Here is a 23,432-nt window from a genome sequence, read left to right on the forward strand (position 1 = left end):
GCCGCCTCCTCCTGAGGCGCCGGAGCTCCGGGCATGGAGGAGTCCCGGAGCTGCCTCAACTTCCTTGCAAAGTAGCTGAGGCGGCGGCAGGTGAGAGCTCGAGCTGGAGAGGCCGAGGGGCGTGAGATTCGAGTGCGAGAGCAGGGCGAGCCCGGGGCTTTCGCCTCGGTTCTAGGTTTTAGTTACTTCAGTTCCTGAGACTCGGTCCCGAGGGGTCGGGATCTGACAGGGGTGGTTGCTAGAAACTTCTTTACCTGACAGCCGGGGCTCTGGAGAGTGCTCGAGTCGTGGGGGGCGACGGAGGCCCTGGAATAATATCGTTATGTGTGTACGAGTAAGACAGTCCTCGGAACGCCTCCAGGTCGAGGGGGATTTTGTCTGTATGGACTGCGGATACGCCCCTTTTACCCAGTCTTCTGTGGAGTGTGCCCAGCTTGGAGCTGACAGGTGTTCTCTGTAATCTCCATGATGAGTGGGAAACATCCCCAGCGTGGGGATAGGGATAGGGGTTCCTTCCGGCCTTCTGCGTTTGAATTTCTAGTAATGAAAGTTGAGCCCCTAGAAGCAAGCCGGTTTTAAGAGACAGCTGTCCGTGGCCAGTGCTGGACGCGGAGGTTGCTTTTGCGTCCACCAGTCCCTCCTAACAGCCTCCTGAGATGGTGCAGGTGGGAGCCCGTGTAACAGGTGTAGTGCTGGGGAGGGGAAGGTCTGGGATTTGAACTCCCAACTCTCCGCTTCGGCAACTGCTCCCTCTGCTGTCCTGCCTTCAGTGCCTTTTGGGGTTTGACCCGGTCATCCGCTCGCTGTCTTCCTGCTGGTTCTCACATCATTAGGGGTCAGGGGTTGTGCCTCTGCTCCCTAACCCATGACTTTTGCTTCCCTGACCCCCAGGAACCATGCGTTCAGAAGTCCTGCTGGTGTCTGCACCTGGGAAGGTTATCCTCCATGGAGAACACGCCGTGGTCCATGGCAAGGTAGGTGCACCCTACAGTCTCCTTGGAAGATTAAAGGGAAGACATCCCCTCGACACACACATACCGCTCACAAGGCAGATGTGAGGGGAGCCGGGCAAGAGACAGGTCTTGCTCTGCCTGGCCTCACTGAGAGCTCATGGAGGTGATGGGAGGGGATGGGATCACCCGGAAAGTGATTGAGGACCAAACTCTGGAGTGTGGCCACGCTTCCAGGGTCAGAGGATGATCCCACAAAGGAGTCAGACACATGTGTTCTCCATCCCATTTTGTGCTTCCCCCTATCACCCCCCCACCCCTCCAGGCGTATGCTCATCTTAGCCTGTCTTACACATGTGAAAGCTGAGACTTAAGAAAGAATTAAAGGGGGCCCGGCAGCGTGGCCTAGTGGCTAAAGTCCTCGCCTTGAAAGCCCCGGGATCCCATATGGGCGCCGGTTCTAATCCCGGCAGCTCCACTTCCCATCCAGCTCCCTGCTTGTGGCCTGGGAAAGCAGTCGAGGACAGCCCAATGCATTGGGGCACTGCACCCGCATGGGAGACCTGGAAGAGGTTCCTGGTTCCCAGCTTCGGATCGGTGCGCACCGGCCCGTTGCAGCTCACTTGGGGAGTGAATCATCGGATGGAAGATCTTCCTCTCTGTCCTCCTCTGTGTATATCTGGCTGTAATAAAATGAATAAATCTTAAAAAAAAAAAAAAAAAGAAAGAATTAAAGGGGTCGCGGGCAATGTGATGGTGTAATAGGCTGATCCTCCGTCTGCAAGCACAGGCATATCATATGGGCACCAGTTCGTATCCAGCCTGCTCCACTTCACATCCAGCTCCTTGTTTGTGGCCTGGGAAAACAGTAGAGCACGGCCCAAAGCCTTGGGCCCCTGCACTCATATTAGAGACCTGAAGGAAGCTCTTGGGTTCTGGCTTTTGGATCGGCTCAGCTCTAACCATTGGGACCACTTGGGGAAATGAACCAGAGGATGAAAGATCTTTCTGTCTGTCTCTGTAAATATACCTTTTCAGTAATTTTTTTAAAAAGAGAATTAGAAAATTTCTGTCACTGCTCTTGTAGGCACTCCAGTGCTCACACTTCTTCCCACTCTGCCATCCCTCTGTCCTTAGCATCTGTTTCTCTTGGACAACACAGTGATTCTGGACAAGTGACTCCCTGGGTGTCAAGAACCTCACATGTGTAGCGTGCATGGGGAAGGCAGACAGAAGCAGGTGTCCCTTGTAATTGACTGCTGGGAGATTGTGCCCAGGCTCAGCATGTCCACGTGCCAAGGCTGATGACAGTGCCTGGTGAGAGTGAGGCAGGAAGTGGCCCATGTGCCACTTTGCTCTCCCTTTCCCACACAGTGACGGTGGCCTCTTGGCCTGCTACTCTCAAGCTTTTTGGTTTTGCTCTTTATTCCCTAGGTAGCCCTAGCTGTGGCCTTGAATTTGAGAACATTCCTTCAGCTTCAGCCCCAGCACCATGGAAAAGTGGCCCTCCACTTACCAAACATCAGTTGCAAGAGGACCTGGGATGTTGCCCAGCTCCAGCAGCTGGACACAAGCTTCTTGGGTAAGTCCCAGGGGATGGCAGGTGTGGTATGAGCCTGGGCTGGGACAAGGGCAGCTGCATGGCAAATCCAGGCAGGCTCCTGGGGAGGCAGGAGGCCAGCCTGTCCAGGGGGCTCTCCTTCCTGACGCCATAACGTGAGCTCTGCTCGCTTGCTAGTTTTTTGTTTTTTTTTTTTTTTAGATTTATTTTATTTTTATTACAAAGTCAGATATACTGAGAGGATGAGAGACAGAGAAGAAGTAGAGCTGCCAGGATTAGAACCAGCGGCCATATGGGATCAAGGCGAGGACGTTAGCCACTAGGCCACGCTGCCGAGCCCCGCTTGCTAGTTTTTAAAGTTAAGGTGTGAGATGGCGCACCAAGCAATTGTGGGTTGAAAGCACACCGGTGTAAAACAGCAGTGCCCATAAACCTCAGAGGACATGGAAAAAGTGGGAAATTGAAAGATCCATTTATTTTGGTGCAAAAACATTTTTGAAATCCAGGCATGATTTTTTTTTATACTAATGCATTTCTCATAAGCTTTTGGAAGAGCCCCAATGTGTCAATATTTATATAGGACAAGGCCTGAGGAGAGCGAGATCAAACTGACGGTGGTGATTCATTGCTCTGGAGAGGGGGTGGGTGGTGAGAGGGGATGTTGAGGACTGATGGAGGACACCCAAACATTTATTCTTCTTTCTATTGTTTTTAACCAGGAGAATACACTTGAATTTTGTGATTTTAAAAATAAGATGGCTAGGCTTACTATTGGAAAGTGCACTCCCCTACCAGGAAGTTATGCCCCAGCAGTGACTGAGCACTTTGGGGTGAAGTCTTCTGCCTTGTTTTCTGTTGAGGGACTATTTGATTGAGATAGGGAGACAACTTGGTTTTTAACCCAAACTGGGTCAGGTCATGCGAATCATTCAGAGGTGTGTGTATATACTTTTTACCTTGTTGTATCATGATTGTCTTTTTTTTTAAAAGATTTATTTTATTTCTATTACAAAGTCAGATATACAGAGAGTAAGAGAGTCAGAGAGGAAGATCTTCTATCCGATAATTCACTCCCCAAGTGAGCGCAATGGCTGGAGCTGAGCCAATCCGAAGCCAGGAGCCAGGAACTTCTTCCAGGTCTCCCACGTAGGTGCAGGGTTCCAAGGCTTTGGGCCATCCTTGACTGCTTTGCTAGGCCACAAGCAGGGAGCTGGATGGGAAGTGGGGCTGCCAGGACTAGAACCAGCACCGATCTGGGATCCCGGCACATTCAAGGCAAGGACTTTAGCCACTAGACCACTGCGCCGGGCCCCGTGATTGTCTTTCTAAAGCAGTGAATAAAAGCCTTGGAGCTAATCTTGGGATTTTTTTTTAGGAGGGGGGGGACCATTTTGGGTTTTCTTGTTGTTTTCCTGAAAGGCAGGAAAACAAAAGGAAGCAGGGAAAGAGAGAGGATGAACTTACCCACTTGGTTCATTGCCCAATGTTTGCAGTGGCCAGGCCAGTAGCTGGGAACTGCGGTCCAAATCTCCCACGTGGCTGGCAGGAACCCAAGGTTTGGAGCCTTTTGTGCAGCCTCGCAGGATCTGCAGTCACAGAGAGGGAGCAGCAGGACCTGCAGGCAGGGACCAACCCAGGCACTATGCGATGGGCTGTGGCATTTTCCTCAGTGCCTTCTCTGGTAGACAGCTGCCTGCTGTGAGCATGGTGTGGCCTGCATGCCTGAGCAGGCAAGCTGGTTAGAAACCAGTGACTTGGTCTCCTGCCCCAGAGGGGGGCAGGTGGCTGCCTCCTCTCTGCGTAGATACATTCTGTTTTAAGATTTTTAAAATTTTATTGGCAAGGCAGATTTACAGAGACAGAGATCTCCCATTCCACTGATTCACTCCCCACATGGCTGCAACAGGAGGCCAGGATGGGGCAAATGGGAATCCTCTAGGATGGTTTTTCTAACCTGTGCCCAATTCCTGGGCATCTGCTTCCGGTTCCCTCGTGGTAGCCACAGCCACTTCTGCTCCCATAGGCTGTGGAGTGGAGTGAGAGCTGGCAGTCCTCATTTTAAAGCAAGTGTTTCCAGCTTCGTCATGCCTTTCAATCACCCATTATTTTGTTAATACAGATGGGTGTCCTTCAAACAACTCATGAAAATTTAGTTTAAAAATGAGTGTATTTTGTTGCAAAAATTATGAAAACTACACATACATAATGTCTCCAAAAAGTTCACAGAAAATAATATTAAAAACAAACTGCACACTGCGTACGTCCCATATTGGATTGCTTGAGTTTAAGTCACAGCTCTATTCCCAATTTCAGTTTCCTGCTAACAGGCTCCCTGGGAGGCACAGGTCATGGCTTGAGTTTGTACGTCCTGGGAGTCCTGCACGGAATTGTGGGCTTTCAGCTTCAGGCTGGCCCAGATGCTGTTGTGGACATTTTAGGGAGTGAACCAGTGAGTGGATGGAAGGTCTTGGTCTCTCATTCTGTCTCTGCTGTTAAAAAATAAAATGAAAACAAACAAATAAAAATGAAAAAGAAAGATCGACTACTGCTTTGGAGCATTCCCCACAAAACTGGCAGCCAGGGCACCTGGAACTGGCTTTCCCAGGGTGTATGACTTCCCAGCCAGGCCTGGAGGGTGCCCTGAGACTACGTCAGGAGCCTCAGGGTGCACGCAGCTGGGTGGAGTGGTGCCTATCTTAGACCACTCACTGTGGGGGAGATCAGGTAGCCTGCGTGACTCTGGGCCTCAGTGAGCAGTCTTGTGGCCTGGGCTGAAGGTGGGCACTAGAATGATGACAGCAGGTGCAGTACTTGGCTAAGGGCTTGGTAGTCTACTTCCTGTAAAAGAAGAAAGGAATTCCAGTCTGTTGCCTACGAGGGTACAGCATCTGTATCTGTCTTCCAAGTGGCTTTTGGTGCCCTTTGGTGGCAATAACCATAATGAATGTTCATGGGGCACTCGCATGTCCCAGGCACCTAGCCAAGTGTGTTTACATACATTTAGTACTCTTAGTGTTCTCCAACCTTGCAAGTGGTTTGTTCCTCCCCACTTCATGGATGTGAAAACTGAGGACCAGAAGTCCGGTAGCTCAGGCTGCAGAGCTTGTCAGTGACACAGGAAGCATTGGATCCCGGGTCATTTAAACTCCAAAGCTGAGGCTCTGAACAGCCCTATCTTCCCCATCGCAGAGGCCTGCAACATCTGGGCTCTCCAGGCCGCCCCCGGCCTGGCTGGGTTGTGTGTGTCAGTAATGCATCCATGGCCTATTTCCTGAGCACGTGTTAATTAGATGCCCTGAAGTTCCCTGCGGCTGGCATGCCTGTCTCCATTTCACATTCCCTTGGGAACCTGACCCGTGGCTCTGACTCAGAATGATTTGCCCCGGCAAACTAGCCAGACTGGCTCTGCCTTTCCAGCTTATCTGGGGAAGTGGCCGTGCTCCTGCATGGAAAAACACCTGCTTCCCCCTCTTCCCCTCCTGCTCAGGCAGCGTTTCCCATGACCTGATCTTGTGTAGGGGAGTCCTTTTAGGGGATATTTTTGAAGATTTATTTTATTTTTACTTGAAAAGCAGAGTCATGGTGAGAGAGAGAGAGCTCCCATCTGCTGGGATGCTCCCCAAATGGCTGGAGCTCAGTCTTTCTGAATCCAGGAGACAAGAGTTTCTTCTAGGACTCCTACCTAAGTTCAGAGGTGCAGGCACTTGGGCCAGCTTCCATTGCTTTTGCAGGCACATCAGCAGGAAGCTGGATACAAAGCAAAGCAGCCAGGACTCGAACCAGTGCTCCTATGGTGTACTGGCACCACAGGTGGAGGCTTAACCTAATATGCCACAGTGCCAGCCCACAGGGAATAATTTAATACTGCCTCTGATTTGGATTTCATGTAATGAAAGGTAAAATGCATGCCTTTGAGTGGTTTAACTAGCATTCACTCCGTGTGTGTGTGTGTGTGTGTGTGTGTGTGTGTGTGTATTTCAAATGACTATTAATTAAACACTGTGTGCCGGGACCTGGACTAAGAATCTTCTACTCCTTATTTAATTAGATCCTCACAGCAACACTATTAAGAGGTTCTGTTGCTATGCCCACGCCTCTTTTACCAAGGAGGGAGAGCGAGGTTCAGCCAAGTTAAGTCACATGCTTAAGGCCACGCAGCCAGTCAGAGGCCCAGTCAGGACTCCAAAACTGAGTCTGCCTGTCCCCCAAAAGCTCAGTCAACCAAGGAACTCAGCTCTGCTGCTGGGACCTTGTGTTCACCTCCATCCATGTTGTAATCCCACTAGTGACACGATTTTTGGTGTCATGCCATCTATAAACACCCCCAAGGTCCTCTTGCCCACTCGTGCTTGCTTCTTTGTGTGACAGAGCAAGGTGATGCCTCAGCACCCACCCCAGAGCAAGTGGACAAGCTGAAGGAGGTGGCAGGCCTCGCGGAGGACTGTGCCGTCACGGAGCGCCTGGCTGTGCTGGCCTTCCTCTACCTGTACCTGTCCATCTGCCAGAAGCAGAGGTGCGTGTGTGGTCTGGGGGGATGTCCGTGGCTGCTACTGGGACGTGCACCTGCTGCCGTCCAGATGGTAGCCAGGGTCCACAGCCCTCTGTATGTGCCTGGCACCCTGGCAGGCCCCTTAGATAGGCAGGCTTTGATTACTCACAGTCACTACAAGAGGGAGGCAGCTGGAGCAGTGGGCACAGAGGTGTAGACACTTGAGGCCACACAGTTTATCGGTAAGGGACAGAGCAGGAGAATCCATTCAGTTCACAGTTAACTGGCACCCACACACGAAATCCTGTACTTCCACCTTCAGTGGAACCCAAGCCACATACTGATCTTGGATCCATAGTCGTGTCTCCTGTGCCGGGCATGTGCAGCTATTCCACGCCTCGTGGATCCAGGGACATGCCGTGATCACAACAGGATGCCTGCTTTCAAGGGTGTCTGGGAAAGCCAGGCCCCAGAAAGGGGAGGCACTGCTGGGATGATATCACTGTCACATGGTGACAGGAGGTATAACTGTGGGAGGCAGGCTGCTCGTGTCCCAGCTGTGCCACTTTCCAGCTTACTCTACCCCATCTGTATAATGGGTATAGTAGTCATACCTAACTCACAGAGGTTAAATAAGTTGGCTTCATGTGAAGCCTGTGGCACAGACCCTTGCACACAGCTGGATAAGCCTTAGCTATCATTATTAATATCCTCAGAAGCCTCTTCGGAAGGGTAGGATTCTGGGTGAAGTAGGCCTGAGCCTGACATGTGGTGAGTGCTCTCTGTGGCCTTCCTATCCAGCACTTGAAGGGAGCAGCCATCCACCCTAGCAGCTGATGCTTGCTGGGTTGAGGATGCGTGTGTCAGTGGCCCCACACGTGTTGATGCATGCAAGGTTTTCCACTTGGGAAGGCCACATCCCCACCAGTGGAGGGAGTGGTGGGGTGGTACCTCAAAGTCACCCCATTTGGGGAGGGTGGGTATATGTATGTCATTTGAAAAGCAGTCAGTATTTTTTACATATGTATATTTTTATTTACTTGGGATACAGAAAGAAAGGCCTCCATCTGCTGGGTTCGCTCCACAAATGTCTGCAACAGCTGGGACTGAGCCAAACTAAATTCAGGATCTGGGAACTCCATCTGGGTCTCCCACATGGGTTGGCAGGGATCCAACTAATTGAGCCATCACCTGCTGCCTCCCAGGGTGCACATCAACAGGAAGCTGGAAGTAGAAGTGGAACTGGGATTCGAACCCAGGCCCTCTGCTATGGGATATAGGCATCTTCAGCAGCATTTTAACCTCTACCCAAACACCTGCCCCAGTTACAGGTGGGCAGTGGATAGTGTACTTAGCGGAGTCCATGAATCCTGAGGTTTGACTACTCCCTTGGGGGAAGGGCACAATAAGTGCCACAGTTCCAAACTTGTTAGTGGTCAAAAGCTGGCGTGTGTTTTCAGCCTGTTGGGGAGTGGACGCAAAGAGGCCTCTCTGAGGAGGGTCAGTGCACCACAATGAGGCAGCAGTGGACGAAGGTTCCCTTCCACAGGTCCTCGGGGCGGAGCTAGGGGCAGCCTTTGTGATATTCAGGGACAGCATCACAGTAGAGGCATCCAGCAAGAATGTGGAAGGTGGTGGGGGACTCTTCAGGGGGTAAAGGAGAAGGGTAAGGGTGTCCCAGGCAGCCTGTACCAAGAGCAGGCCATGAGGGAGGCCAGTGCATGTGGGGTCAGGAAGGACATGTCAGATTAAAGGGTGGGCAGTTGGCCAGGCCCTGCTGGAAGTGATGGGGTGAGGTAGCAGTTGGGTGATGTAGCGAATGTGGGACTGCTTCCTAGTTGTCTGATTCATCATGAACTCTTGCTATGCAAAAGGATGTTCCTCTGGGGCCAGGAACTCTCCCCAGGTTATGAAAACTGGGTCAGAGGCTTGGAGTCAGGCCCTGGCAGCTTCCAGCTTCAGGCCCTGGCCCCGTGTTCCCTGTGGGTACCTCACAGAGCCTCACAGCACTCTGGTATGTTTCAGGACCCTGCCAAGTCTGGACATTGTGCTGTGGTCAGAGCTGCCCACAGGGGCAGGCCTGGGCTCCAGCGCCGCGTACTCAGTGTGTCTGGCCGCTGCCCTCCTGACTATGTGTGAAGACATCCCAGACCCTCGGAAGGACGGAGCCCCAATGGGCAGGTAAACATGGGCCCCCTATGTGTCAGGACCCAAGTGTGCATCAGCCGGCACTGATAGCACCACGACCCTGTCAGCCGAGAGTTGTCAAGATGTCATTCTACAGATGAGAAGGTTGAGGCCAGAGGGACCAAGTGACTGGCCCAGGGCTGCACAGCTGATGGGGCCAAAAGTAGGATTTGAGCTCGGGCAGTTCACATCCACAGTGTAGGCTCCCTATTCCTACACAAAACCATGTCTGTTTTCTACACATTACCCCCATCTTGGCTCTTTGGGATTCAAGAGGAACTTGTCAGAGGGTGGAGAGTGGTGAGTTAGACAAGCCCTTCTCTCTGCACCAACTGACAGGGCTGGGTGAGGCTGCTGCACCCCTGGCACTCCAGGGTTGGCCTCTGTGTGGTAGTGGTGAGATTGGGCCCAACAGTTGTGAATGAAAGAATCACAGGCCTAGAGATCAGCATAGGGAGGCATGTGTCTTTGATTTGGGGCAGTTGGGCTTTGTGTGCACCTAGGAGTTCGGGTCCTGATGGCTGTATGGGGGACCCATCCTGGCTCCTGGGCTCTGGGCAGCATACAAGTATGTTCTGTGCGGCTCATGGCATCCTCTGTGAGGAAGCCACTGCTTTCCCTAGTTTATGGAGGAGAAAACTGAGTCAGAGCTGAAGTAGTTGCCTGGGGATGTCTGGGCACCAGGCTGCAGGGTGGGTGCAGAGCAGACCCCGGGCATGGTCACTGACAGAGGTGGCAGAATCACTACGGCTTGTGCTGCTTGCTGGGGAGAGGAGTCCCTAGGAAAGACAACACTGTGAGAGGAAAGGGGGTGGACAGAGTGGCTCAGGTGTCAGCCTGTGTGGGAGCCCACACCCACCCACCTGTGGTAGGTGGCACATCGTATGCCTATGACAGACACGGAAAAGGCCAATGTGAGCCCAGGTGTCTGACGCTCCTGGCACTGGGAGCCACCCATGGGCTTTGGGAGCCACCCATGCCTCTGCCGAGTCCTCTCAAGATCGGGAACCCTGAGGGCTGGTCTGGTGACCGTTGGCACAGGCTGCCTGCAGATGCATTGCAAGGCACATGCCACGGAGCAGAGCAAGCAGACTCGGCCTCTGTAATAGGCTCTCTAACATACAGCTTAACACAATTGTTAGCTGAGCAGGCATTGTTTTGCTCCCTCCTGAGTTCCTCAGCCCAAGCCCCTTAGCTTCTCGAGCCCCACCCTGTTCTGTGACACCTCAAGGGGACCACAGCCTCCTTCCCGCAGTGAAGACTGGGTTCTGTGTCTCTAGGTGGGCCGAGGAGGATCTGCAGCTCATTAACAAGTGGGCCTTCCAGGGCGAAAGAGTGATCCACGGGAATCCCTCCGGGGTGGACAACGCCGTCAGCACGTGGGGTAGGTACGGTCTCGGGCTGTTTGCTCCACTAGCAGGCTTCTGGTTGTATCTGTCCCTACCCTGACCCTGTTGGTTTGGGAGGGAAAAAGGGAATGGATTCTGAGGGAGGGATTGTGGTCCTGCTTAGGGGGTGATGGAAAAAACCCCTACCTCACACCATCGAGTTTGACTCCCTGGGAGGGGATGGGGCTGACAGGACCACTGCTGTGGGTTTCACCCACCTCCCTTCTGGGAAGCTTGCTACTGACTGAAAGTCATTGCGGGCTTCTGGGCCTACCTCTGCCATGTGGCCACTCAGAGTGCCACAGTGCCACCGGGAGGTGGAGGGCAGGAAGGTACCTGTGTCCTTTGGGCCGTGCTGTACCCAAGGCTTCAGTGACCATGGCTGAGAGGAGGATGGGGCATGTCATTTAGCCTGTTCTCTGATAGCGCCAGCTCTGACTCCTCTCAAAGCACGACCTCTCTGCCAAGAGGCCCATGTCCCTCGCTTCTTCTGAGCTTGGGCCCTGCTCTCTGCTTTTCTCCGTAGGAGGAGCACTGCGATTCCAGCAAGGGAAGATCTCAGCCTTGCAGAGGTAATGAGGGTGGATCCACTCACAGGGCACCATCATGTTGTCATCCCTTCCCTGCCAGGCCCTCCCAGTGCCCGGGGGCTGTGGACGCAGCCTGGCAACTGCTCTTTCCTTGTCTGCTTCTTCTGAACTTCAGTCGAGGGGGACCATTAGATGTGACTGTGACCTCAGGCACTCATTCACTTATTCATTCATTCATCTACTCAGGGAGCCTTCCTGATGGTTCTGAGCCAGGGCCTGGGAATACAGAGGTGACTCTTAGACTCAGCGTGTCCCAGAGCCCTCAGATTGGGCTGGGCGTTGGGGCCAGGCATGCGCACAAGAGCCACTGCAGTGAATGTGAGAGGGGTGTGAATGGAGGCGCCAGGAGAGGCAGAGCAAACGCCCACAGGAGGCTTGTGGGCGGCTTCTGGCAGAGGTGACGTTTGGCAGCTGCCAGTCTGTTTGATGTTTCTTCACCCATCCCTCTGGAATAACAAATCTCAGATGTTCAAATCCAGTTGCTTCTGTTCTGTCTGCATCCACAGGGGGAAATGTTGGACACAGGGGATTAAATTGAAGCCAACAGACACCTGTGTGCCCAAACCCTGAGTTCTTGATCAAGTTGGACTGTGGTGTAGTGGACTTTCCCACACTCTGAGAGTCCCAGGGCTCGCTCACGCTCCCTTTTTTTCCCAGTGTGGTCTCGTGCACTGTGGCCAGCAGGTCGTGGCCTGTTGCCCTGCCAGCTGGGCCACTCCCTTAAGCAGGCCCACTGCCTGGCATGCTGTGATGCCTGTGCACCTGAGATCGTGCTGTTCCTGCCCCAGCTGCTTGGGAAGCCACACCTGCCCTTCTTAGGCCCAGGATTTCTCAACCATGGCCCTGTGGACTTCTGGTTCATTCCTTATGGCAAGTGTGCAGTTGAGGAGGTTCATGGGCACCCCTGATCCCTGAAGCCTGGAGGCCACTAGCACCACTCAGTTGTGACACTCAGTAATGTCTCCAGACCTTGCTGTCTGTGCCCTGGAGAGCTAAGACACCTTTGGGAACCCACCCTGCTCTCAGCGGAGGCAGCAGGACCATCCAAGAGGGCAGGACAGCCACCTCTGGCTGCCCCTGGAGTCCCTGCTGGTGGAGCCTGCAGAGCCCAGCTGAAAGTCAGCTTTGCCAGCTGTCCCTCAGACTTGTGGGGCAAGTAGCAGATACTGACCACCTGAGCCTGCCCACAGCCTGCCGTCTGCTCAAAGAGGTGATCACGACTGGCATTGCCCCAGGGAAGATGTCCACGGGGTTCTGAAGTGGATGAGCATGGCCAGGAGGGCATCATCCACTGTGGCTGCAGGTCTGGGCAGTCTTCCTGGAGGTGGTGGTGTTTTGTTCATTCAGTTTCCTGAGAGCTCATTGTCTCCCAAACTCTGGAGAAGGTCATGAAGAATAGGAAACCAATGAGCATGTGGCCTTCGCACTCTGAGTGTACAGTCAGCCGGGGTATATCTGGAGGGGAAGAAGGAGACAGTACAGGACCAATCTGTTGTTGGCCATGTGGTGGGCAGAGGTCCTGAGATGTACAGGCCTGGATTTAAAGCCTTTCTCTGCCCCCGGGGATCCCAAGCTGGAGATGAAAAATACAGAGCTCACTGCATTGATTGCTTCTTCCAAGGTGAGCCAGGTGCTGGGCCTCAGCCATGCTGCCTGGTGGGACTCAGGCTCCCAGAGAAAGAGACCCCGATGGGTAAGCTAGGATGTGAGTGTGAGTCAGGCTGTGATCAGTGCCTCCGGGAAAAAGGCAAAGCTGGGGGTTGGAAAGTGCCAGGTGGGTGGAGGGGGCTCCAGTGAGGCAGTATCTGAGCCGAGGCAGACTGAATAGTGCAGCAGTTGAAGGCAGGACAGAGCAGGTGTGTGGCAGAAGATGCCTAAGTGCAAAGACCTGGAGGCAGTGGCTTGGCTGGGCAGTTCAACGGCATGGAGGCCAGGCCAGGTGAATAAGCAAGTCGTCCAGGGCAGGGACCAGGGACATGCACCACCAGGACATGGCCCTCAGTGCTGGTCGCTGGATCTCACACAAGAGCCTTGGGGCTGGTGGCAAGTGCATTCACACAGGACTTGTCTGAAAGAAATGAAGACACAATGCACAGGCCCCTCCCACCCCAGTAGATGGGAGTCCAGAGTAAACCGACCGTCGCTGCCTGCTGCAGGGCGCTGCAGGGAGCAGATGGTGAAGAGCCGGGAGGCCGGAACCCACCTCCATTCCACGGCTGGCTGAAAGAGGAGCCGCTGGCCCCATAAAAGGATGCATTGTTTGCCAAGTGGATCGAGCCTTGGCCTCCCAGAACGCTGCCCTTTTGAGAAACAGCTTGTCTTTACAGCGAAGAGAAAAGCCAAATAGAATGTTCATCTTTTATAAAGTTAAAAAAAAGAAAGAAAGAAGGAGCCAGTCTCCACGGCCGAGAATCGATATTAATTTCATGGGCTCCTGGGCGGTGAGATAGAGCAGGTTGCTGGCAGGCTTCGCCAGCCCTATTGAATTTTACAATTGTGAACTGGGAAGGGAGTGTGAATAAAGGTGTCCAGAGGTCTACAACCGTCTCGGGCCAGAGCACAGTCAAGGTTTCTGCCCTCCGTCCCCAGGCCGCTTCAGCCCTGGAGGAGACAGAGCTGGATAAATGCTAGCCTTGGTCTCCAGAGACATCCCAGCACAGACAGTCAGTACCACAGCCTTGGGAGGGTCAACCGAGCTACTGCAGGGATGACAGGGACAGCAGTGTCCCTGGATAGCGGCTGACTGAGGCTGCCCTGGGCGCAGCTGTGTTCACCCCTGTGGCAGCAGCTGTGGGGCTGCTGGACTATAACTGCATTTGATTTCATGTCAGGGCACCATTAAAGCAGGCAGGGAAGGCTCCAGGGACTTGCCAGCGGCCCTGCCTCCTCACCCCCTCTCCTCCATGCAGCCCGGGCATCCTCCCTCTACTCTCTTCCCAGCCTTGGGAGATTCCATCCATCCCAGCCGAAATCTGTTGGGTTTTCTTTCCAGGTCTCCAGATCCCCTGCCCTCTTTGCTGTAGTCACTTTGAACTTAAATCCTGATGAACATGTCATGCTCTTCCCACTCCAGACTGCTAGCAGCACATGCCCTTCTTGCTTCTGCCCCGTTAGTTCTCATCCTTGCTCAATGCTCAGCCAGCATGTCATGCCAGGGGCAGCCTTCAGGGACCTCCTCCCCTCTCTATCTCCAGGCCCCAGGCTGAGCCTTCCTGCCTTACGGAGACCTCACACAGAGTAGGTGCTAAATGAATGAATGAGCGAGGAGCCCTCAGCATGTCCATTCCCTTACGGGCTGAGGCAGGGAGGCAGCCGTGTTTCCTCTCCATTTCCTCTTCTGTATGGGGTTGGGGGCCGTCCCAGCTTGCTCCCAGTGCTAACCCAGCTTTCCTGTTTTGCCTGCTCATCACTCCACAGGCCACCAGCTCTCCAGATCCTGCTGACCAATACCAAGGTCCCACGCAGCACCAAAGCCCTGGTGGCTGGCGTCAGAAGTCGACTGATCAAGGTGCTTCTTATCCCCCGTCCTGAGCAGGTTCCAGACAGGCGCTAACCCAGTCACGTGGCTAGCTGAGCCCACCCTCTGGCTGATGGGCTCTGGACGGAGGACTGTCCTACATGATGGCAACAGGAAGAGCTAGGGAGGCAGTTTTAGCTGGAAAGAGGTGCTATGCAGGCTCACACCCAGCCAGATGTTGGACAGGGAGTCCTGGACTGGTGGTAACCAAGCTCACTAGTCATGCTGGTGGCAGGAGTGGCTGCAAGGCCCAGAGCAGACCAGGAGGAGCAGGGAGGCCCAGGGAAGGGGTGGAAGCGGTGGGAATGTCTCCCCCTCCCCCATCCCCCGCCCAGAGGGACAGCTGTCTAGCTTCTGCCAGCCATGGGCCTCACCTCTGCTTCCTTCCTGTCCCTCCAGTTTCCAGAGATCGTGGACCCACTGCTGACCTCCATCAATGCCATCTCCCTGGAGTGTGAGCGTGTGCTGGGGGACTTGGTGGCAGCCCCAGCTCCGGAGCAGTACCTGCTGTTGGAAGTAAGGGCCCATGTGCAGGACCCAGGGCCATGCCACCCACAGAGGCAGTGCCTCCCCTAAGACACCTGCCCAGAGTTTCAGTGCTCAGAGTCCCTGGATGCAGACAGAGGGCCCAGGGCCTGGATGTGGCCAGTGCTCTCAGGATCCCAGGGTTGTGAGTCCGAGGGGGTGAGGGTCTTACTCTCCCCTCTCCCCAGAGGATTCTGTGTGATGTAACCAATGAGTCCAGGAAAGTGCACAGGGTGGTGCTGGGTACCCAACTGGTGAGCTGGGCCACATTTGGAGTTCCACAGGTGGACGGCGACATTGCTGCCAGTCCAAGGTGGCTTCTCGCCTGGCTAATTCTTCCTTTTGTGATTACCCGTGTTGGTTCGGTAACTGTATGACCTACCTTCTTTGGGTTGGAGAGAGTCTAAAATCATCTTTTGTCATCATCTTCGTCATTCCAAGTGCTGCCTTCCCAGATTCTGGAAGAGAAGCCAGGCCCTGAGGGTCTGACTCCCAGCCTTCACCTGCAAGGCAGAAACTCAGTGCCAGGTGAATGTGGAGTCCCAGCTTCCCTTGGAGAAGGAGGGAGCCTGGCAGCCCCTAGCAGAGGCAGCCGTGCTGCCATGATCCCAGCCATTCTGTGAGGTGTTCCCTGCTATTGCCATGGCCCCACTGCAGCCATTAGAACCTGCAGCTCAGCTACTACTGAAACCAGCCTTTCACAGGTGGCTGTTCCCTTGCTGCCCACAACCACCTTCCTAAGAAGTCACACTACTGCCTCCATTTTGCAAATAGAAAAACTGAGGCTGAGAGCATGACTTCCTCCAAGGAATTTCCAACTAGCAAGTGGCTGAACTACAGAACAGACTGGCTGGTTTGTTGGTTTCTTTATCCTGCTATCTTTTTTTTTTTTTTCTTTTTTTGTAAGATTCACTTATTTTTTTTTTTAAAGATTTATTTTATTTTTATTACAAAGTCAGATATACTGAGAGGAGAGACAGAGAGAAAGTGGAGCTGCCGGGATTAGAACCAGCGGCCATATGGGATCAAGGCAAGGACCTTAGCCACTAGGCCACGCCACCAAGCCCGATTCACTTATTTTTATTTGAAGGGCAGATTTACAGAAGGGGGAGTCTTCCATCCATTGTTACAACCAGAGCTGAGCCGATCAGAAGCCAGGAGCTTCTTGTGGATTTCCCACATGGGTGCAGGGTCCCCCTTGGGCCATCCTCCACTGCTGTGCCAGTGCATTAGCAAGGAGCTGGATCAGGAGTAGAGCAGCTGGGACGTGAACTGGCACCCGTATGTGATGCTGGTGGAGGACTGACCTGCTACTCCACTGTGCTGGCCCCTCCCACTAACCTTTTACAAGCTGTGTACCAGGTGCAGGCCCCTCTGTCTTAATTCCTGTGCCTTTCTTCTCATCCGCCAGGCACCCCCACCCCCAGCCACCGTCTCTCTGGCTCTCAATTCCTTCCACGTAGAAAGGAGGGCACGCAGTCCCCCTGGGTCGGAAATGAATAATGATAGAGCGCTGCCGAAAATACACAGCCCGTTGAGCCGCCGGAGAATGCCACCGAGCAGCGTGTTGATTAGACATTGTGTGTATTTTTGGCGGTGGCAGCCGCCGGAATGTGCAGCTCAGCTCCTGGACAGCTTTGCACTCAAACCAACGAGCTGTTCTCCCATGTCACACCTGTCATCTGATCCGTGACAGATTTTGGATCCCATTGTGACAGGTGTCTGGAACCTGCCTCTACAGCCTGACACCTGCCCAGGCTCAGAGAAAGCCCCCCTCCCAACCCCAGCCCACCAGGCCAGGGAGAGGAACCCTGGGTCTGCCAGCAGGCCATCCTGCCTGTCTGCTTGTTGGTCACAAGCATTTGGTGTGTGTAGGGGTACAAGGTGGTTGGCTGGGGAGGGGCATTCCAACGCTGCTTGAGTGGCTGTGTGTCCCTGGGGCAGGAGCACCAGGTAGGCCTCAGTGATTTGCAGCTCCCTGCGCACAGGCGTTTCCCTGCACAGAGCCTCAAGCTGCCAAGCCCCACCTGCTCCACCCACCTGCAGAAGTGGGTGGAGGACGGAGGGAGCCTTAGGTCGGGCCCACTGCTTTCCAGTGCCTGCCCTGCCCTGCTCCCCCGGCCCCTGAGACAGGCGGCTTGCCCCCGCTGAACCTCCACCTCCTGCTTTGGGACATAAAGGTGATGGTAGCAGGCCCCTGCAAGCCCCCCACAGCAGCCCTTATCCACAAGGCATGCATCTCGTGCCAGGCCTTGTGCCAGCTTCCCAGGTGTGATGCAGGTTCGGCTGGGCTGCCTGTGTTACAAAGGGAAGCAGGGGCAGCACAGAGGCCTCGTCCAGGAACGTGCAAGCCAGATGGCAGAGCTGAGATTTGAACTCAGGCCCTCATGAGTCCCGGGCCTTGGTTGGTGGGCACTTCCTTATGTCGGGGACCCTGGCTCGGTGCTCCTGCTTCCAGTCCTATGTTCTGGTATGGCGCCGAGCCCATTGTACACATTTGGGAGTACAGTCTACGCAACAGAGGTCTGGGTGGAGGGTGCTAGCTCTTGGCTTTATTATCTCACTCCCCCCACGCTTCCTGTTTGCCGACTGGTGAGCAGAAGCTTTGCTGAGTATAATTGAGGAAACCTCGATGTGTCGTTAGCCCTTACCACCCCTCGTGGCCTTGCTGGAACTGTTTGTTCTGGAAACCAGTCCGAGGCAGCCATAAGGTAGATGTTGTTTGAAACTTTTCTTCTTGCAAGTATCAGAAGGCTGTCTCAGCCGGGCTTTACCAGGCAGTTTCCTGGTGTGTAACTGAAAAGGCCTGCAATAACAGCTTCAGGCAGAGCTTGACCCAGGGCTTAAAACAGTGCAGTCAAGAATCTATCCCTCCTCCGTGTAACCTCTCACAATGGCAGGCCACGTCTCAACTTACCTAGTCCCAGCAGCTCTGGGAACAGGCAGGAAAAGCCTGGGACAGGCCTGCTGGCCCCAGGGCCAAAAGCTTCTGTGGCCTAGCCCAGGGTCCAACCCTGAGCTTGGGAACGTCTGGGTGAACTCGACTCCTCCATCCCCTGGGCTCCGAGGGAAGGCCACAGCATGCAAGGGCCTCGACCACACCAGGCAGGCAGGGCTGTCGGCTCTCCCCGCTAGTGGCTGGTGGGTTCACGGGGCAGCTGTGAGGGTGGGCACAGGACCGAGTGGAAACAGATGGAACCTTCTCCTGCAGGAGCTCATCGACATGAACCAGCACCTTCTGAATGCCCTCGGCGTGGGCCACGCCTCCCTGGACCAGCTCTGCCAAGTGACCATGGCCCACGGGCTGCACAGCAAGCTCACGGGTGCGGGCGGTGGTGGTTGTGGCATCACCCTCCTCAAACCAGGTACCCCAGGAGGCAGGGTGAGGGTGGGGTTGGCTTGCATCCTGGGCTTCCAATAGAGTTCCCCAGAGAGGAGGAAAAAGGCCCCAGAACAAGTCTTAGCTCAGCTGTGTGGCCTTGGGCAAGTGAATTCACCTCTCAGCCTTTCAGCCTCAAGGACAGCATCAGGCATGCAGGATTGTTGCTCAGAGACAAAGAGAACCTGACTCAAGGCTGGGCCATGCCGGGTGCTGGAATGGAGATGCGATTGCTCTCTGGGTAGCCTCAATCCCAGGGTGGAGGTGGATCTTGCTACAAAACAAAGGGACTTCCTCCCCATTGCTCTGAGGAAAGAGCAGGTCAGCGCCGGGCGGGGGGCGGGACATGTCCTGTGCTGGTGGCCGCCGGGCTGGCATGGCGGACGCCTTGTTTGCCCACAAGACCATCCTCTCAGCTTGTACCTGGCATGGGTTGTCCCTGCAGCTTCACAGCCCTCAGTTGCCTTTCTGTGTCCCTCATGGTCTCCCCTCTTTTTCATCCTCCGTCTGCCCCTTCCTTTCACCTGGGCTCCGGCTTACCCTTCGTGGGGACACCCATGTCCTCACTTGAGTTGGCTCCTGGTTCAGGGCCCATGGCAGCTGTGGGCATGGTCATCTCTGGCGTGTGGCCCATGCAGCCTTGGCTGGGCCGTGCACTTTGCCATGACAGCCTTATGGTCACTCTGGTGGGGTCATCATTTGCCCCATTCCCAGATGGGGAGACTGAGGCTTGGAGAGGGGATGTCACTGGTCTCTGTGCCTGTGGCTGCCTCAGCGCAGGGACAGTGCAGCTTGCAGCAGTGGCCAGTAGCCTCCTGGAGCCTCAGCGGGCAGCAGAAGGACTCAGCCCCTGGACCTTCTCCTGGAATGCAGTGGATTTTGTCTAAGGGAGGGTCAGTGGTGAGTGGTGACCCGCCTTTCCTCCTACCCTATCCCAGATCTGGAGCGGGCGGAGGTGGAAGCCACGAAGCAGGCCCTGACCGGCTGCGGGTTCGACTGCTGGGAGACCAGCATCGGCGCCCCCGGAGTCTCCATGCACTCCACCGCCTCCCTGGATGGCCCCATGCGACAAGCCCTGGGGGGCTTCTAAGACGAGCCTGGGGCACTGAGGCCTGGCTGAAAAATTCCTTTCTGGACTATTCTGGAGGCTCCCCGGACAGAGAGGCTGCCAGGGAGGCACAGCCTGCCTCCTGCCTTGCCTCGAGCCGGCAAGGCACTGGGGCCTCACACCTGTGAGGTGAAATGCTTCCTGCCCACTGCCGGGGGTCACGCTGATTAGGTACCTGCGGATGCTGGGTGTGACCCTGAGCAAGGAGCCTTCTCTGCATCCATCTACGCACTGTTCCTCTCCCCACCATCTCCAGGAAGCCCACGGGGGCCCTGGTTCCACCTCCCTCCCAGGGGGACCTCCTGGGTTCCCTCTCTCTGGGAAACCTCGGTGTCTCCAGCAGCCTGCCCTTCTGCCCAGCTCAACCCTGCGGGCCCAAGAGCTGTAGCTTCCCCTGTGTGCCTGAAGGGCTCTCAGGAGAGATGGCAAAGGCAGGCTAGAAGATCTTGAGGGAAGGTTTGCTTCACACTGTACCCAGGAGGATGAGGAGCCGGTAGCCCCCAGCGCCACTCCGCAGTTGTTCTGCTCGGCCCCCGCCCCCTCTGCAGCCACTGGCTTGGCAGGTGCAGTGATTGTGGAGCCGAAAAGGGCTAGGGGCAAGGCTAGGTGTTTTGTACGTCTCAGAGATGGGGCTGTTTTCGCGGGTGGCCCTTGCTGGACACGTCTGCCAGGACCAGGCTGACAGTCCCACGGCTCAGCTGTAGGCTGCGTTTCCAGCAAGGGCATTGTTTGGCATCCTGCCACTCAGAAGCGAGCACCCACAAAGGCCATGGGATAGAACTGTGTAGTAGTGGTTGTAATTGGCCAAGAAGGAGAAAACACTCAAGTGGCCACAGCCCCAATGTCTGGCACCTTCCAGCCCCCTATACATGTCTGTGTGACCCTTTCTGAAATGCAGAACCCACCAGAAAACCCTCACCAGCCAGAGCTGTGCCAACAGAGGCCAGGGCAGAAAGGTGGGTGCTGGGACAGGGACTTCAGGAATTGGTGGAAATGGCTTCATGCACCACTGCCCTTGGCCACTAGGGGGCAGCTGTCATCTTTCCCATGCCTTCACTGGGGAGTTGGAGCCCCCCACCCCAAGAGCAGAGGTAGCCCTACCCCACACCCACCCCACGAGGCCCCTCTCCCAACCCTGCCAGGTGTCCCTGCAAGACATTCTAGCTGGTGGTACGGCATGGCTGCTGGGGGTCCCCTGCCTTCAAAATAGAAACACTGAGTAAAGCAGGGTTAAAAGTTAACAGGGGCTGTAGTCTCGTCGGCTCTCACAGGTCACAACGCCAATGCTTTTGACAGGTCAGGTTTCTTGTCCAGGGCCACCCTGCCTGTAAGCCTCAAAGACAGGGTTCAAGCCCAGACCCAGTCTGCCCTCTGTCCGACAGGGGTCATCAGAAAGCCCATAACAAAGTGGGAAAAATGTGTATGGGTTGGGTTTTTTCGTTTGTTTGTTTGTTTGCACTAAAATAAACTTACCTTGTGATTCCATTTTCCCACAAGCTCTCCAAAGCATCCTTGTCCCTCCTTGGGCCTGAACACCTGCTGTAGGTGAGGCCCACCATTTTTCCTGTGGAACTGGATGTCCTTGGCCAGTGTGGCTCCTGGGCCGGCACGTTGTCACCCTACAGGGTTTGAGTTGAGCAGCCAGGACCGGGGACACTGTCCAGTTAGAGGGGAGTTAGCCAGAAGCTGTGTACCCCTCACCTCACCCAGCATGCCTGCTTCTTGTGGTCCCCCCTCTGTCACTCCCTGGGGATGGATGTCACTGCAAAGGCTGCCCCCAAGAAACAGCCACCCATGCAAGCCCATCTTAGAAACCCATTTGCAGGCAATTTGCATGGACAGCGCTGCCCTTCTCACTGCCTACTGCAGCCAGTCTCCCGGTTTCGTGTGACAGACCCCACCCCATCTAGTCTGATTCAGCCCACCTCTGTGGGCCCCTCACTGTGTGGGTGGGGAGAGTGATTCTAATGTGCAGCCAGGATCAAGCTGAGGACCCTTGGCATCAGCTGTGCCACCCACTAGCTGCATCTGACCTTGGCCTAGTCAGGTCACCTCTGCAGACCACAGCCACAAGATGTAGATTCCAGTGCCCCTTTCCAAGGGTCCATGAAGCTCAGGTGACAGCACATAAATCACACACCCCAGTGAGGAGGGTCCCCGTGCTGGAGGATGAGGCTATCCCTCAGGGCTGGGGACAAGCACACGGCCCTGTTGGCTTCCAAGCCAGCACTGGGAACTGAGGCCAGCATCTGCGACCCAGTATGGACGTTAATAGCAATCCTCAGAGGCCGAAGTCCACAGGCAACACCCCTGGACCGTTGGGGATTGCCGTGGGGATACAGGCAGCCGCTGCTGCCATTTCTGCAGGCAGAGCAATTGCTGGGTCACCACCACCCACCTCACCCTTCCTGTCCCAAGGGACTCCTTTCTCCCCAAGGACCCTAGCAGCCTGTTGCATTGGGCAGCTGGCTCCAAGTCAGCAGGTCTCAGGGCTACAGGCTAGCCCTGCCATCCCAGAACGCCCCTCGGAAAGTGCTCAGGCTGCAGTTGCTGCTCAGCGTGCAGCCACCCCCACTCCCGGCTACTGTGGGGCAAGCTCCTGGGCTGGGGCTCAGCCCCATCCATGCCAGGAAAGGACCAGAGAGCTGGATCGGAGGCAGTTCCTGCAGCCAGCTAGAATTCACAGTGTGGTCTTTAGTTGTAAAATCGTAAGCCATGTTGCTGTCATAAAGGATATTTATACAGGTACACTCCAGGAAGTAAATCCAAATGAACCCAAGTGAAGTTAGAAGTGATGAGGTTTGACCACTCAGATTACTCCCTTGGCAACTGCAACCTTTCCCTGTGTGTGTGTGTGTGTGTGTGTGTGTATACATGTGTGCTGTATGTATAATAAAGTGAACTGCTGCTGCCAGTACCGTTTCAGTACCAGCCACCCCTGTGGTTTTTTTCTGACATCTTGGCTGTTTTCACTTTTCTCCAAGATGTCCAGAACCCCCTATGCTGCCCGCCTCTGGCTGTTAGAACCCTAAATGCTCCTTTAATCCAGCCCAGCAGCCACGCACATGCCAGTACAAACCACTTTCCTCCGTTCTGTGACTTGCCCAGAGACCTGGCCGTCTCCTGGGTGTGCTGTCTGCACTGGCCGAGGTGCAGCAGCATTGCCCTGGGAGGACCTGACAGCCGACTGCCAGGGGTTCTGTGAGCTCCTACTGCGTGCCCAGTATTTTGCCAAGTGCCATGTGAGTCTTCATAGTCCACTGCAGTAGTTTCCATTTCTTTTTTTTTTTAAGATTTATTCCTTTTCATTGGAAAGTCAGATACACAGAGGAGGAGAAGAGACAGAGAGGAAGATCTTCCATCCGATGATTCACTCCCCAAGTGGCCACGATGGCCAAAGCTGTGTCGATCCGAAGCCAGGAGCTTCTTCTGGGTCTCTCACATGGGGGCAGTATCTCAAGGCTTTGGATCATCCTCGACTGCTTTCCCAGGCCACAAGTAGAGAGTTGGATGGGAATCGGACTGCCGGAATTAGAACCAGCGCCCATATAGGATCCTGGCGTGTGCAAGGCGAGGCGTTTAATCACTAGGCTACCATGCCAAGCCCAGTAGTTTCCATTCTTACCCCTATCCTATGGGGGAGTAAATTGAGACCCAGCAAGGGGAAGCACCTGTCTGGGGTCATGAGGCAAGTAGGTCTGGGACTGATTCCTCCCCGCCCCCCAGAGCCTCCCACTC

The 23,432-nt window shown here is 54.8% G+C and overlaps 1 protein-coding gene across 3 annotated transcripts in view; it reads left to right on the plus strand.

Annotated features, from left to right (window-relative positions):
* The first annotated feature begins 6 nt into the window (after window positions 1-6).
* The window catches only part of MVK (mevalonate kinase), a 48,852-nt gene continuing 25,426 nt past the window's right edge, over window positions 7-23,432 (plus strand). Inside the window, exons 1-11 of one of the 3 annotated variants that reach the window (XM_058656479.1) lie at window positions 7-90; window positions 892-974; window positions 2,385-2,532; window positions 6,880-7,024; window positions 9,026-9,181; window positions 10,468-10,571; window positions 11,102-11,147; window positions 14,583-14,673; window positions 15,082-15,198; window positions 18,419-18,572; window positions 19,525-19,727. In XM_058656479.1, coding sequence (XP_058512462.1) covers window positions 897-974; window positions 2,385-2,532; window positions 6,880-7,024; window positions 9,026-9,181; window positions 10,468-10,571; window positions 11,102-11,147; window positions 14,583-14,673; window positions 15,082-15,198; window positions 18,419-18,572; window positions 19,525-19,676 — 1,191 coding nt within the window. In that variant the 5' untranslated portion in view covers window positions 7-90; window positions 892-896 and the 3' untranslated portion in view covers window positions 19,677-19,727. Of the gene's footprint in view, window positions 91-891; window positions 975-2,384; window positions 2,533-6,879; window positions 7,025-9,025; window positions 9,182-10,467; window positions 10,572-11,101; window positions 11,148-14,582; window positions 14,674-15,081; window positions 15,199-18,418; window positions 18,573-19,524; window positions 19,728-23,432 lie in introns of those variants that run through there. The other 2 variants (XM_004592090.2, XM_058656480.1) reach the window with 2 other exon arrangements.

The sequence above is a fragment of the Ochotona princeps genome, chromosome 29, assembly GCF_030435755.1.
Source record: "Ochotona princeps isolate mOchPri1 chromosome 29, mOchPri1.hap1, whole genome shotgun sequence".
Taxonomy (NCBI): Eukaryota; Metazoa; Chordata; class Mammalia; order Lagomorpha; family Ochotonidae; genus Ochotona; species Ochotona princeps.